This window comes from Rosa chinensis, chromosome 6 (genome assembly GCF_002994745.2).
Source record: "Rosa chinensis cultivar Old Blush chromosome 6, RchiOBHm-V2, whole genome shotgun sequence".
Lineage (NCBI taxonomy): Eukaryota > Viridiplantae > Streptophyta > Magnoliopsida > Rosales > Rosaceae > Rosa > Rosa chinensis.
In genome coordinates this window covers 32,585,969-32,602,854 of record NC_037093.1, presented here as the reverse complement: position 1 = coordinate 32,602,854, position 16,886 = coordinate 32,585,969, and the positions used below count along the sequence as shown (strand labels likewise).

Below are 16,886 nucleotides of genomic sequence, written 5' to 3'. Positions count from 1 at the left end.
TTCCACGATAACACGACACGTTAAGTGTAATATTAATTTTGGTTTGCAGCTCTTAAATTAATAATAATGATGTAACGTAACGCCTGAAGGGGACTGGAACATTCTGAAATAAATAAAAGAAGAAAAGGCCGGGAAATTGATTGTTGTGTGTGTGTGTGTGTATATATATATATATTGTTGGGAACAAATGGGCAACTGCGGAGAAGGTGCTAGAAAGAAAAGTAAACGCGCGAAACTTGAAAATGCCGACTCCGGGTAACCTTGTCTGCTGTTTCTTCATCCCTCTCATCAATCGGGGTAACCTACTTCTCTCTCAAGTCTTAACTTTTTGGGTTTCCTGCAACAAGAGCTGTTTATCTATGTCTTGTATTGGGTTTCTTATGCTGTCTTCAGCCTTGTTTTCCTGAGTTGGGGCAGACTTTGTTGCATTTGGGTTTGTTGAGTTTATGTTATTCCACTTTACTTTTGATTTGAGTGATTCATTTATGGTTTCGGTTGCTTTCATAATTCACACAGTTGAATCAAATACAGTTATTTTGCACTATAGCTTCCTTAAATGCGGCTTCCAAATTTGCAGCTACGTGAATAGTTTAACTACCATTAGACGTTCTATGTTATGGGTTTAATATTATTTGAATGGATGAATTAATAGCTTTGGGGACATGATATTATATATTATGGGAAAGACTGAGATTCTAACCTTGCAACTGTTTTCAGTTTCAGTTGTTGGAAACATTTCTGCTATGAAACTTGTCCATAACGAGTCAAATTCAGTTTTTGGGTGATTCACATAATGGGTGGGATTTTCAACAAGGTCAAACGGACGCCCAAAGTAGAAGATGTCACTGTAGCTATAAATTATCATCATGCTAGTAATGGGTGTGATGAACTGCCCCCAAGAGCAAATGGTATTACAACTCCATCCAATTGCTTCTCTAAGCAGGCAGCTGTTGCTAAGGTAATATTTACAAATTTGGTTCATTCTGAAATTCCTGTTACTTATGGTGTTTTCAGACTGATCATATCTTTTTTAATCAGATAATGTGTTAAGATGTAGCCTCCATTTATTGTGGTAGTCTTTCTTCACTACAAATATGTGAAAAGTAGACATACTAACAATACATTATAGTCAATGTTAATTTGTAATACAGATTTCTTGACTCCTCATACTATCCTATTTGTCCAAAATATGGAGCCATGATGGTTTATGGGGTCATTCTGTCAATCCTTTTATTACATAAATTTTCTTAGTCCCTCCTGAATTTGAATTTATTTCTGTGTTGTATTTGTCTTTTAGTTTAATACTATAGAAGCTAGGGCTAATGAACTTCATGAATGGAGTCATCCTCCTTGTTCAGTTCCTTTCCCATGGAGAGAGCTCTGTTATCTGCATACTCATCCAATTAGAGATTAAGTTCTTATCTTTGTCAATGGTTTACTTGAATATTCAAATTTGGACAAAGGAAACTAAAGTAGCTACACATTGGTTCACAAGTGCTTTACCACCTTGCTTCAAGATCCATACTTGAAATTTCAATATGAGGGCAGAAATTACTATAGGAGAAGATAAAACTTTGTACATGTAATCTGAAGATGTTTCTTGTCCTATACTCTTTTGTTAGCTCTATGGTTTTCTGTTTTGTTAGAATTAAGAGACTACAGCATTTTTGGTACAATGGGGGTCAAAGACCCAGAAAGAAAGCAAAAAACAGAAAGAACTAAGACATAGCGGTGGCAACAGCTCTAGGCCTTACAAGGCCATTAGTATCATCAAGGACGTCTTGGACAATGAAGTTAAGCATTTTTTATATTTTGATCGACTGAAAGAAAGCAGTATTCTAAGGTTTCGGTCGCTGTTTTGTCTGCACCTAATAATTTCATCTGGTGAGCCATGTGGGTTTTGCTGCTGTTTCCCTCTGTTGTGGACCTCCTATCCACTTTTCTTATATCATTCAAACAATCAATAAAACTTCTCTTCTTTCCCAAAAAAAGGAAACTAAAATAAAATAGAGTAACAAATTGCAGTGCTATTTAAAACATAGACCAAACTGAAACTTGTATTTCTGCATTTCTGATTGTAAATTTTGCATTTATGTGCCGTTTTGGGTGTACATTATAAATACCGATTACAGTCTTCAGTTTTGATAGGAATATTGAAAATTCTACCGGTTGTTGAACATATAAGTAATGTCATCATACTACAGGTTTCAGCAGTAAGCTCTCTTTTGGGTAAAGCTAGCTCGATTGGATTTGGGAAGTTAATGGAAATTTTGGACAGTTTTGGCACTAGCATCACAAATTGGGACCCCACTTTAAATTCTGAGGTGCAAACAAAAGGGACTACAATTTCAATTTTGGCTTTTGAAGTTGCAAACTCAGTTGTCAAGGGTGCGAAGCTAATGCAGTCCCTTTCAGAAGATGAGATCAGATATTTAAAAGATGTGCTGCTACCATCCAAAGGGGTGCAAAGTTTAATATCTACAGATATGGATGAGCTCCTCAGAATTGCCGCTGCTGACAAGAGGTGACTCGTAATCAGCATCACTTTTTAGTTGTATTTAGAATAAGAGTATCTCTTATTATTTGATTATCATCTTAGAAAAATAATGACTTTCTGCTTCACAATTACTGCAGAGAAGAGTTGAGTACTTTTTCGAGAGATGTTGTACGTTTTGGAAATCATACTAAGGATCCGACATGGCACAACTTGGATCGCTATTTTAGGGAGTAATACTACCGCAATATTTTAACTCACGTTCTTGCTCAATTATAACATTTTAAGTGAGACTTCTAATATGTTTAATCTGCTTATTTTGATTATAATAGGACTGGCTTGAAAGTTACCGAACAAACTTATTTAAAGAAGCAAGCAGAGAGAGGGATGGAACATTTGATAACTCTAGTTCAGTCAACAGCAGTGAGTATTTGCACACTGATCTTCTACAGGAAATACTACACTATTAGTTACAGTTGCATCTGTTAATGGTTTAGTGTTGAATATCTGACATATGTTTATCCAGTTCAATACAAGTTTAAAATAATAAACATAAATCTTTTGTCTCACCTTTTGGGAAGATGTTTCTGCACAGTACATTTTATCTTTTGTATTTGGTACCTAACATTTTAATTCATTTGCAAAGGACTGGATGGGAGAACATATTCATTTTCTCATTCTAACACTAGGACCTCTCCTTGAATTAATAGAAATATACACCTTTTATATATATATATATATATATATATATATATATATATATATATATATATATATTGGACATGTACTCTGATTTTTTGATTGAGCTTTTAGAAGAGCAGTGATGCATCTTGTTTCATTATACTCAGTTACACAGACAATTTGCTATTTAATGCTGATAAGTTCTTGTGTGTTATTATTGCTCGCATTGTTAGACTAGCTTGAATAAAGTGTGTCTGGTATTGGGCTAGGAAAACAAATGATTCCTAATGTTTCCAAAGCTTCTTTAAAAAATATTCGGATGAATCTCATCATAACCAAAATATATTGCTCTTTTCATGTTGATTTTGTAGCTAGAATAGCTTTCCTTGCGATTTAGATCAGGATGTGTTCTTATGCACTGATGTAAAGTGTAGGGGATAATTTTTATTTTTCATAATAGTAAGAACCAAGGATTATGGGAGTCAGTGGACATAATTAAAGCTTTGAGATGATGAAGTAGAGAAAAGGCATTGATGAGTGAATACTTCACTGCATAAGCTGAGCTGGGGAAGCATTTTACCTTGGAACACTAATGAAGGAAAGTCATATTTGTTTTTTGGTTTCAGGAACTATGTCATGAGTTGCATTCGTTGGATAGATTGGAACGAGAATATCGGCATAAGCTTGAAGAAGATAGTTCAGTTACTGTTAAAAGAGGTAACCTTGTCTTTGGTAAGTTTCATTAGAGTTGCATATTGTGGTCTTGTAAGCAAAAGAAAAGTTGTCTCTTATTGGTGTCACATAAAGTACTTTTTTACAGCTGATGGTAGGTTTTGAAAACTTCAAAAGCACTGATAATGTAATAAGCTGGAAATGTCATGCAGTCTAGTAGTCGAGTTCATTGGAAATTAAATTTCTTACACCTACAAACTATAGGAGTAATGCTCCCATAGGAATATTAGTCCTAATCCTAATTAATGAAGGTATGTTATGCTGTATATAAAGAAGTGGTGGGCTTTTTGTTTCAGCCGCTATGTTAAGCCAAAAAAAAAAAAAAAACCACAGAAGAAAGATTATATCCTTCCTCGTACACCTCTTACAACAATTACTTTCCAAACCTAAAAGTACTTATGCATCACGTTCCAACAATATTATGCAATAGTGAACAGCGGGGAGACTCCTTGGCTAAGTAAGTTAGTCCTTCAAGACAGATCTTCAAACTAGCCCTACATAGTTTTTGAGTTACTTCAGTAGCAACAAAAATACTGTCCACCTTCAGTTGTAAGTTCTAAAGTTTCATCAACTTTGTAAGGGGGTGTGGTACTCTTCACCAGCCTAGGATGTGTGGTACTCTGTGAATGTCCATTGATATTGATAAATGCACTCAATGAGTTTTTGGAATTAGTTCTGTTTATATCTTGCTTTGGCTTGGCTTGGGAAGGAATGCACCAATTTACCTCATATTGCTGTTGCTTCTGTCCAGAAGATTGTCTTCTTGTTTATACTTTTGTTTGATGGTTCACATAAATTCTTGACATGCAGGAGACAACCTTGCAATTTTAAACGCAGATATAAAGAATCAAATGAAGCTTGTAAACAGCTTAAAGAAAAAATCACTGTGGTCAAAGACTTTTGAAGAGGTAGAAATGTGATCCTTCATGTAGCTCTCTTTATGAGCACAGTATGCACATAATATATAGAAAATTTCACTTATGGTCAATTTGGCAGCAGCTATACCTAAAAAGACCACCTAATTTCTTATCCATTTTTTTTTCGAAGTAACAATTGTGAAAAATGTTACTGACCCTCAGTATCATTTACTTATTGACTGCAATATAGCCCATTTTCTTAATTACAGAAAGACCATAGAGCGCAAACATACGTAATAAAACCCATGTTAAAATGTTTGCACCAGCTTGAAGAGAAGGATTAGATAGTTTGCAACTGTTACAAAACATCAGTAACAAATCTGCCAGTCAATAGCTTCCCCTACAAAAAAAGTAAATAATATAGTCAGCGACTCTTCCCTTGCACCTCTTCTTTATTGGCGGTCAAGGGAAATGTCTTCTGTCTTTGTGTCCCCAGGAAAAAAAGAGTTAAGTGATTTCAAGTGTAAAAAGCTCTAGAATTTAATATAGGATAATAGAGGTTGATTTTCTCTGTTTCCTGACAATATTAGTAATTATGCATGTTCTCGTGAAGTAATGGGGTTAAAGTCGGTCCTTTAATCTTTCACCAGATAAATCAAGCATATTTACTAATTCTATCTAATATCTTATGTTTACAGGTTATGCCGAAGCTTGTAGACATTGTGCAATTATTACACTTCAAAATTCATGAAGCTTTTGGAAGTACTGGTATGCATTCAAAAATTAGTCTGAGTCTCTAATTATGGACCCAGGAAGTCTCGAATGACCCCTTGATTTATCATTAATAAAACTTTATATCTTCATTTTAAGGCCACCGTTGTTATAATGACAATATAATCTATTACTTTCTAGCAGGCTTTGATAGGATAGTGCTCTTTTTGAACCAAAAGAAAGTCATTCATAGAATCTATTACCATCAAATCAGATATTCATTTATTATACTGCTGTTTCCTCAAACAGAAGAAAATAGATTTAAGTGTTCTAAGTAGAAGAAGGTGATCGTGATTTGTAGAAAGTTTCTTGATGTCTTTCCCCTCCCCCTTGCAGATGATGACGAACCAGTGGAACGTTCTGAGAGGAACTGTAAAAGGTTGGGGTCTGCTGGTACTTCATTACACTATGCGCATATTATTACACAAATTAACACACTTGTAAGTTTAGATTCATCCCCTATTGTTTCCTTTACCTTTTTTATTTCTCAAGTTCTATTAATTTATATCATCTCCACAATTTCGTTCACTATACCCAACCATCAAAGGGGAATGAAAATCAGCATAGCTTGCTGAAAATGTTTTGTTTGAGGACCTATGACCTTAAAGGACAAAGTTTAAATACATAAAACTATGTCTAAATTTTTGATAGAGAGGAAGCAACAAAGGGTTTGATAATATTTTCATATTTTGTATATTCTCTCCTGTTCTAGAGAACAATAAAATAACTGAAAAAAAGGACCATAACCTAACAACCCTCTTCAAGTCGGCACATAGATATCACGTATGCCAACTGGCCAGCAATTAGGATATGATGGAGGGATTTACCACTTTCAGTTAGAACATCTATTATATTGCCTCCTTTTATTAGTCTATCACCTGGATGTGCTTGAACTGTCCTGCCCCATTGGGTCATAAATCTATGACAAACAGTAATTGTGTATATGCTGTAAACATAACTCTTCCAAGTATTATGAGAATGCAAGGTGCAGATTGCTCATTATGGTATTATTCTGGGTATGAGGACAATTTTAATATTTTTGTTGAAAACTCTATTGTGTTTTTCAATAAGAACTGATGTGTAAATTAAATGAGAAATATTGTTGTTCATAACCTTATGCTGAGTGATATCTGATTATAACCAGGTGTCTCGATCAAGGTCAGTGCCTCAAAGTGTGATAGATACTCTGTATGAGGGACTGCCATGCAGTGTAAAGTCAACTCTGCGCTCAAAATTTCAGTTAGTTGAGGTTGAGTTATATGCTTTTCTGTATTATGATTGCCAATTGGAATTGTTATTATCTGCCTTGGTGTATTCTCTGTAGCAATGATGTTCCACAATGAAAGCATTTTATGGATGATTTACCTCTAGATATGATGTTCTTGCAGCTCACCATTCCTCAAATCAAAGCTGAAATGAAGCAAACTTTGGATTGGCTTGTTCCCATCGCCATTAACACAACCAAGTAAAACTGCTACCTTTTATCAAATCTTTAGTTGGGCTTGAAAACATCTAGCAACCGTTATTTATTTATTTATTTATTTTTATTTTACGAGTTACTACCTTGTGTTTTCAGTTTTGCAATTTTGACATAATCCCTCATACTATTTACTTACTGATCTCATGCAATCCAAATCCATATTGGAGAAAGTGTCAGTAATTGTATTAGCTGTGGCACACGAACTAAGGTTTTTCTCCGTGTAGGGTCATAAAAGAATAAACCCTCACTTTCCCTGCCCCTTGAAATGGTAAATGACTCTTTTGCTTGAAGGGTATACTTCCCAATGCAATTCTCTGTTCCCACGCAGATAAGAAACCCTTAATTTGCGTGGCATGTCCAGGAATTTAAGAGCCCATGCAGTCCACTTTAGCAGCCGATAGAACTGGTGATGATCATGGGGGCTGTTTGTCAAAATTGAATTGCATGAGACTGGTAAGTTAATGGGGGGTTTTGTCGAAACTGAAAACACAGATAGTAAATTCAATTAATGCTTAACAATAAATCTTTAATCCCGTCTACAGCCGGGAAATTCTTACCAATGTATGAGTCCATAATGTGGAAGGGAAGAAAAAATGTTGTCACTTAGCTTTCCTTTCTAACATGAAATTACTGGCAGTGGAACATACCCTTCCTGGGTTATGGATGACTTTCTCTGGGAACCATGATCAGTTCTTAAGTGGTTGACGAGGGACTTTTTCTTCCTGCTTATATCTGTTTGACCACTTCATTGTTAACACATATTCTGTTACTTCAACTTCACTGATTACGAGTGTAATTTTGTCCATTGTAGAGCTCTTCATGGCTTTGGATGGGTTGGAGAGTGGGCAAATACAGGGTGAGATTTTCAGGCTGCCCCCATGTGTGTTTGTCTGTATATATTTTCATATATATTCTTTGAACTTTTCTAATTCAACTTCTTAGGTTTGAGGCAAGCTGGTATACTGGCTTGACTAGCATTCCGAGGATTGGGACTCTACACCATGCCGATGAGAAAAAAACTGAAGCTTATATATGTGAACTAGTAGTCTTGCTACATTATCTGATCAGCCAGGCGGGGGTTGGCCATGGTGGAATGCCATCGTCACCTGTTGAAACCCGCAGCCAGAGGACGAATGAGTTAACAGCTGAAGATCAAGAGATGCTTAAGGATGTGGGTATAAACAGCATCAGACTAGGAATGAGTAAAAGTCATAATTTTGACGCAGGAAAGGCCAGCAGGTTGAGCAGACACCATAGGCTGAGTAAGAGTAGCAGAGACTTCCTAGCAAAAGATAAACTTCCCATTGAGAATCTGTTGTCTAGGCCCATAGACTCCGATATAACCTGGACCAAGTTCTTGGATGTCATTGATGGAGTTGACACAACGTGCAGGTTCTAAGTTGCACACATGAACACTAGTATGCGTTACTCCATCTTTTTAATCTTCGAGTGTGTAAAAGATAATCTTCAGCAGCATCTTCCCTGCTAGGCGCTCTTAATTTGCCCCGAGGGAGGTGTTACATGAGTTTGAATTTGATGGAAACTGGTGAGCAAGACAAGTAGCATTTTGTAAATTTGAAACTTAAGTTATGTATGAACTTATTGACAAAATACTACACTACAAACTAGTGGTGTTCACCTAGTCACCCAGAAAATCATGTTCAATCACTCTTGAACTAAATTAACGGTAGAGAACAAAACAGCTCAACTTTAAAATAATTGTTTCCAACTTTTGATTTTCATCTAAGGGTGATTGAGTATGATTTTCTTGGTCAGTTAGTAACAAGATGAACATTATTGTCAAACTCTTTATATAATACACATAGCAAATTCTCTCATCTTTAGTTCCCTATGCAGCATTGAGTCCCTAAACAAAAATCGGTCAAATTAGAAATCGTTAAATCACGGATTAAGGTCTATTAAAATCAACTTCATTCAAATTTTATTTGACTGACTGCATTGCTTGGTTGTACTCGAGTCAAACTCAATGACCAAATAGTCATAAACATTTGTTTGCATACTTAAATGACTAAGCCGTTATATGTTAGACCGAGTCTTAAATGTTTGTTTTGCATACTTAAATGACTAAACCGTTATGTGTTCGAAAGAGTCTTGTTACAAACATGATAAGTAAGAAATTATTTTGTGTGCTATTTATCCAACAACTGCAACTTGGAAATCTTCATGAATGATGATTTAATAAGGGCAACACCAAGTGGTCACCCCTTACTCCAAAGTCAATAATGAATGAGGAAAACTCTGCTGCCTCTTCATTGTTGCAGATTTTGGGGTTCCAAAACAACAAGTCCACCAAACCTAACCGTCGTCAGCATCTATAATTGCGTTTCCTCTCAAAGTGAGTATGTGACAAAAGATGATGCTGCACGTTCCCGATCGACGATTTTCAACGAGCACGACTCTTCTTTGTGAGACACAATTGACAACTGATAAACATTTGGTCTTTCCAAGTCAGCAACTTTGACTCACGTTTTTAACATCTTATGCATTAAAACTCTCGAAAAAACTCCACTGATTTCCTTACTGACTATAACCGGGTGGTCGGTGTGAAGGATAACTCTTAAGATCAAGGAAAACGAACTATCCTGTGTGATTACATCATAATAAAAGCAGCACGAAACATTAGAAAAAGCAAAATGAGCTACTTTGTAAGTCGCAATATTATCTTGACATGCAATAAATATAAGTAAAATAAGAATCTGACATCTCATAGAGACGAAATGTAATGTCATCATACATACAACCGATGGTAGAAGTACAGAGAATGACTATGATTTTTTGCATTCAGTAGAGTGATTCAGTCGGTCTCAAAAATCTTCGGAGGAAGGACTTGCTCAGAGACAAGTAAGATGGTGCCCTCCCTGCTATTGCCTCGACACGTGAAATTGGATGATGATCACCTAAACAGTGACAAGGAGCATCTCTAATGATCAGTCCCTCTCCTCCAGCTTGAGAGTGAGGATGAAATGCACTATCAAGATTCACCCAACTTACCGGAAGAGGTTTCCACCTTATGCTTCTCCTCTTAGCTATTGAAAGAACCAAGTCACAATTAATCACCAAGATATACGTTGATTGAATTAATTAAGAACCTACTCATATTATGATCGTAATTTAAGACTGATATCATTCTACAATCCATACTTCACTAAACTCATTTTGCAATAATAAAGAGAGGTGTATTTAATTCAGAATTTAGAAGATTGTGTTTGAATTTTTATATGCCATGAATTTACTTAAGCCATACACTGTTTAAATTTCATATGAACTCTGATTGATTCTAATGAATTTATTTATCAGCATTTCTTTAGATTTTAATAACTCCTTGTGATGTTTTTGGTAGTACTTTTATTTTTCATTATTAACGTGTTGAAACCCTAGCAGCAGAGAGCGAAGCCACAAGAACTTGTGATTTCATCCGGCGGTGACCGATGTCAGTGGTGGCGCTTGCTTCATTGTTGTTGTGTTGCTACCGGACGAGATTCCTTGGCTTCTAGGATCGGTGGGCTTGAGGTGATAGTGCTTGGTTTGAATTCGATTTCCAGTTCGAATCTTCTCGAAGGCAAGTGCTTTTCGTGGGGCATTGGTGCAAGTGATGGCGACTTGTTGCGTGGGCTGGGTTTGGTTTTGATCCAAATCTTTCCAAGCAGCAGCGACGGCGATGATGACAACGTGGAGCTTCCGGTGGTCTAATATGCAGGGGGTTGCAAATCCATTTTGGGTTTGGGACCGGTGTACAGCTTCTGGCTCTTGTGTGGCGGCTTCATGGCGGTGGGTTAGTGATCCTTGTGTCATGGCGACAGTGAATGGTGTGTCACGGTGATGGTGGTTTGTGAGACAGTTTTTTGGGAAAATGTTCATTTATTCAAATTTGAGTTACACTAACCTCATTTACCCAAACATCTTATAAAATTGCCCACTTACCCAACAAATTACATATTTTTTGCCCTTATATCCAATTAAGTTATTTTTTTTATATTAATTTTTGTTTATTTTTGGGACAATTTTGCCCTCTCTCCCTTTGTCACTGAGAGAGAGAGAGAGAGAGAGAGAGAGAGAGACTTCATCGGACTCCGGTTGCCGGTCGCTAAACTCCGGTCACCAGTCGCCAGAATCCCGTCACCGGTCACTGGTTGCGCAGACTCCGGTCACCGACCGCCGGAATCCAATCACCGACCGTAGGAATCCGATCACCGGCGGCTGAAATCAGGTGACCGGCGACCGGCGACCGGTGTCTGGTTTTATTGCCCCTAAATAAACTTTTTATTACCCCCAATAATACCCAATAAACTTTTAATATATATACAGCGGAAGCCTGTGGGTACTACCACTAACTTCTTATCTGTCTATGTCCTTAAATGACAGCGGAAGGGTATGTAACAACCTATTCTAGCTTGTGATGAATATACTATTTCTTGATTCAAAAAGAAAAAAAATGATAAAAACAATCAGTTGATGTTTGGTAACATTACTTTTAAAAATACTGTGTAAATAAAAAGCATCATGACGATGTTTAGCAAATTGTTATATCAAGTTTCACGGCTGTTTATGATGACAAAACTAGACATTAACTGATATACATTTATGCATTTCCCAGTTAGCTTTGATAATATTTTAACTTCTTCACACCACTATAGATAAACTCTAGAAAAGCCAAATCGAATTTTTAAAACAATGGCTTCAGAAATTATGTTCTGAAATCCAAAGCAACATTCTTTTTTTTTTCTCTTTCTTTCCAATTTTGGACTAAAATTGAACAATATCGCAGATGTTCCATAAGTAATCACTCTATGAACAGTTGGTTGAGTCAACCAGAAATCTAAAATCAAATTAATTTGTAAATGGATGACAAATTTGAGACCAAATGACTTGTGTATGTTGGTGTCTTTGTCTTCATATCCATGGCCATGGAAATAAATGAGAAGAAAAAATCCCTGCCAAGCAAATTCAAATCACTGAGTAAATAAAAAACTACCAAATCAATTAGATTACGAGCATAAAACTTGGGACTAACAACGCCATATATCAATTAAATGATACACTAAAAGTAAGCGCGCATTCGAATTCTAGATCTTGAGCTGTAAATATATTGGATTTGTTTGAAACTAAGAGCTTAGAATTCCACTTAATTTTAATATCAAAAACGCTCCCGAAAACTCGGAGCTTAGTATACCGAAACCTAGGGTTTCGTGTAGCAGGACGGCGGCGACCGGAGGGTTTTCTGCACGCTATAGGGCGCTTCCGACGTTGTTCTCTTTCGGTGAACATAGCAGGCTTGTTGGTGGAGGCGTCAGACCCGTGATAGGATCGGGCTGTTTGGTGCTGGGGTTGGAGTTTGCAGATCTGGTTCCATCATCGTACTGTGGCACAGCAGTCACCTCTGAGGCGGTGCTGTTGGGTTGAAGACGACGCCGGCGTGAGACGGCGTTGGTTCGGATTGTTTTGTCAGGGCGAGTAACAACTGGCGACGCTCAGTTGAAGGCGGCTCGGATCCTTGCAGACCTTCTTCGGGCGGCTTGGCAAGGAGGAGACTTCCACTAAGGCTTTGGTTCGTGTTTTCAGGGCCAGATAGTCGCAGCGAGCATTTTTGGTAGGCGGTGCAATGGTTTCTATGGGCCCCTGCCTGGGGAGGCCACCGGACTGACGAGGGGGTGGTGGACGGCTTCTTGGAGGTTCCAGATCTGGTCGGTAAGGGTTGGGAACGTAGGGTTTGGGTAGCGGGTCTTAGCCCTTTGCCTTCATGGGCTGCCCAGTTGCAGTCCAGTGAATTGGGTCTGATTAGCCCATTTGGGCCTAATTAATCCAATTCCCCTAGTTTTCTCACTCTTGGTCGGGTTTGGGCTTCTTGGGGGTGGTCTGTCTTGCTCTTTATCCTGCACTTGTTCCTAGCATGCTGTCGTGGGTGTGTTGAATGTTGTGACGTACACCAGAAGGGTCTTAGGAGTCAAGATGTTCAGGACAATGGTTCCATTTTAGGGCAGTGTAGGATTAGGGGGTTTTTAAATTCTGCATTGTTTTTTTCAGCAGTTCCTTTAGGTTTTTAGTCTTTTGGACTTTAGTTTTCTGGATTTCTTTTAGATTTAGTTCTCTTCATGAGCATGCGTTGTAATATGAGGGGTGTTCTGTACCCTTCATGCTTGACCGAGTGAGGTCGTATGATTTACCATCAATGGATTAGTCTTCCGTTGCCCTAAAAAAAAAAAGTAAGCGCGCAATTTAACCTAGCAAAATGTAGTTGTCAGTGTAGAAAAAGTAGGGATCGTTCAAGCCGGGTATTGAGGGTAAACCTATAATTGCATAAACAAATAAAAAATTAATAAAAGTATAAAGTATTATATTTACAAAAAATAAAATAAAGAATGAAGATATATACAAGTTAACGTAAAGAGGGGGGATTTTAGGATTTTGTAATTAAAAATTAAAAGAAACAAAAAAAAATGTAAATTATATATACAAGGGGTGGAACGCAAGGAATAAATATCAAAACCACAATCATATGAATGAAATCCGATTACAAATCCTATAGTTGATTATCTATATCATGAGAAAAAAGTTGACCATGTGAAACGTTAACAAGCAAATGATTTCCCATAATTTACTTTCCTTTAATATTTAATCCAAGTGAAAACACCTAAATTAAACCTATTGAACATGCAATCATAGTCTAGAAAGTTAGCTAATCAAGAACACATTCAACGCATGAAGAACAAAGAAAGGATGTCAACCAAAGTGCAAAGCCTAGTATGAAAAAGTTCATCTATTTGCAATCCTCCTCAATTGATTTCGACTTTTGTCCAAAGCATTTACTACTTATGATTTAGGTTCACAAAACTATTAGGTGAATTGTTAACCTAAATCTAGCTCCAATTACATGCATATATCCTAAGTTGGCCACCAAAAACACATACATATAAATGTTTTCTATAATCCAAAATCAATTAAGCAATCTCACATAAGCAACTTAGAAATCAACACTTAGAAATCACAACTTTATTTCAAAACATATAAACGGGCTTTAAACTTTGCCTTTAACGTCATGTTAACTAGAATTCATAACTCTACGAATCAAACAAAGGAAAATAAAAGAAAGTATGAAATACACTGTGAAAGATGAATGACAAAGCCTTGAGACGAAGAACTTGAAGATCCTTGAAAGCAAGCAATCTTCTAGGGACAAAACAAGGGTGGATGGCGGCTAGGATCTTGATGTATTGCATACATGACTTCTTCTCCTCTTTGGTTGAGACGCAGAGCTTCTGAAGACTAGAGAATGGAGAGAATTTTTTGTGTTTAGAATTATGGGAGAAGTGGTGTGTGAAGTGATCAAAATGATGCTCCTATTTATAGGAGGATGGCAACTTGGTCTCCAAGCCTTCAAAATTCTTCTTTTTATTTTCTAGGATTTATCTGATTAATCCACACAGCAGTAGCCAATCAGATAATTCCACATCATCCTTCCTGTGTCATCCAACTAATAAGAAGTCTTCAAATTATCACCTTGATTCTAGGGAGGTTATTTTGAATTAATTACATGATTATTTTCTGATTTATCTCCTCAATTTCTGCCAAGGATGGAGTGTAGAGCTCAAGGAATGTATCTGGACCTGTTTTCAACCTTCCTGAATATTGTAAATCCCTTAAAACTCTCCATGATAACTTCAAAAACGTCACTTTCCAGAATCTCTTGAATATCTCACGGAAAAAACACTTATTTCACTTAGAATTCCTTCATTTTGCATCCAAGAAACCCTAGTATACTTAGGTCTCTTTATTTGCCGCAATATCCCAAGTTTTCTAGATCATTCTTGAGCTTTCTTAATCTATCTTGAAGCCATATGGTCTCCTAGTGCTCTCAGGTTTCCTAGCCCCATCAGGACTCCTCATGTCTTCAGGACTCCTAGCCAAACAAGGACTCTTCATATGAAATGTTCTTGAACCTTCCAGAATCTTCTTTTGCTTTCCTAGTTCAACTGGGATTCCTTGTGTCATTAGGATTCATTTTCCTGGCAAGAGTAGGTTTCCTTGTCCAACTAGGACTCTGCATTTTTCTTCATTTCTTCGAACATGTTTCCTAGTTGACCCAGGATTCCTACTTTGACTGGGTTTCCTAGTCGAACCAGGAATTCCTAGTTGGACCAAGAATACAACATTTCTTCATTTCAACTCATTTCTGCAGCCCTCGTGCCTCGCCGCTATCATTTCCAACGTTCCCTTTCTTCTCATGTGCCATTAAGCTCATTTCTTCTCCATTTGCTCTAAGGTACATAAAAATAGAAACTTTATTAAAATTGATTTATTTAAGGTAATAATTAAGTAAAATATGAGGAAATAACTATTAAAACATCGCATTAAAATGCTCCTATCATTAAACCAACTCCATAAACCCTGAGGAAGAAAAACTGGAAGACTAAGAAATTATGTTCATCGAAAAACAAGACTTCAAGAATAAAAATTAAGAAATTATGACCCTTTTGAAGGAATTTAGAAAAACAAGACTTCAAGAATGGCTAGTAAGGGTACTGCTGCATAGGAAAAATTCAAGAAGGAAGAATAAGAATTGGATTATGAGAGTGCCAGATTCACTCGACAAGAGATCACTGAGCACAAAAGAGGGATGAAACAAGTTGAAAACGACGAAAGGACGTACAAGATATATTGAAAGAATAAAAGTGTCATTTTGAAGAAATTGTGAGGGAATTATCAATCTTGAGAAAGTTTCATTAACTTCCTTTCGGTTCCGTGTGTTGTATAATTAATTAGTTTCTCAAAAGCAGCCAAGAGGTTGCTTTTAAAAAACCATGTTTAAAAGATTATTGCATCCTTAATAAGCACTTCTATTTCCTTACCTTAACTGATCAAAACAGTAATAATAAGTGATTTTATTTGCGGAAACGCACAGACAAACTGTGCCTTAATCTCAATACCAGAGAAAATCAAGGAACTTTGAAAGATTGAAAATTTTTCATAGTCATAGAAAACCTATTTCATCATTTGTCAGACTCATTCCCCCAAACCTTACCAAACCTCGCAACTACACCCTCAACAAACCTAATTCTCCAAAACGAACACATTTAGGCAAAAGCCCATAAACAAATTCAAAACCCCCCTAACTTTAGAAAGATTGAATAAGAAAGATGAAGACTAAACCAACCTATTGAGATAAAGCTGAAGCAACAAAGCTCAAATAGAAGGATATTAGCAAAGCTGGTGAATTTTGTTTTCTGGGTTTTTGGTATCATGGTATGGCATGGATGGTGTGTCCGTGTGTGTGTTTGTGAGAGAGAGAGAGAGAGAGAGAGAGAGAGAGAGAGAGAGAGAGAGTGTGTGTGTGTGTGTGTGTGTGGGTGATTAGTAGGGGAAGACCAACAAGGAAAAAAAAAAAAAACTCTTGAGAGAGACAAATTGCCCATTAAATAAGTTACATGGCAAATGAGTTGATGCTGTTATAACTGCAGAATATGAAAATTGTGTCGGATTTAAATGTTGAGGTATTAATGTAATAGTTTTTTAATAGGATTTTTATCATGGATGGGGTCTGAACCTTTCGTGACCAGGACAAGCTGGTACCCAGACATTAAAAGCAATCAATTAGGTAATGGTGCTTCCATCGACCATCTGTCAATTCTCCGTTAACTTTAAGGGCAAGTAAGGCATTTTACTCAGGTTGCCTAATGAAATGTCTGTTATATCCTCATTTGTTGTAGCAACCTTTCTCCAAATACTATTACTCTGACACTTGCATTTAATTCCCCTCCAAACTATCAAGCTAAAAAAAAAAAAAAAAACTTCCCTCCAATTAATAAGTGTACCCATTACAAACAATAAACCAAAGGCACAAGAGCAAAACATTTGA

At 36.8% G+C, this 16,886-nt stretch overlaps 1 protein-coding gene across 4 annotated transcripts; it reads left to right on the top strand.

Annotated features, from left to right (window-relative positions):
- The first annotated feature begins 123 nt into the window (after positions 1–123).
- Positions 124–8,726, top strand: LOC112169684 (protein PSK SIMULATOR 1). Of its 4 annotated transcripts, none has more exons than XM_040507882.1 (13): positions 125–297; positions 724–958; positions 2,205–2,524; positions 2,635–2,727; positions 2,827–2,917; positions 3,802–3,907; positions 4,718–4,815; positions 5,463–5,532; positions 5,872–5,975; positions 6,680–6,784; positions 6,924–7,000; positions 7,827–7,871; positions 7,958–8,726. In XM_040507882.1, exons 2-13 carry the CDS (start codon positions 794–796, stop codon positions 8,412–8,414), a joined length of 1,731 nt encoding a protein of 576 aa, XP_040363816.1. In that variant the 5' UTR covers positions 125–297; positions 724–793; the 3' UTR covers positions 8,415–8,726. The 4 variants fall into 4 exon arrangements, with proteins under 4 accessions (XP_024162510.1, XP_040363816.1, XP_024162509.1 ...); XM_024306741.2 differs by having other exon boundaries at positions 126–297; positions 718–958; positions 3,802–3,892; XM_024306740.2 differs by having other exon boundaries at positions 126–297; positions 718–958.
- The last annotated feature ends 8,160 nt before the right edge of the window (positions 8,727–16,886 follow it).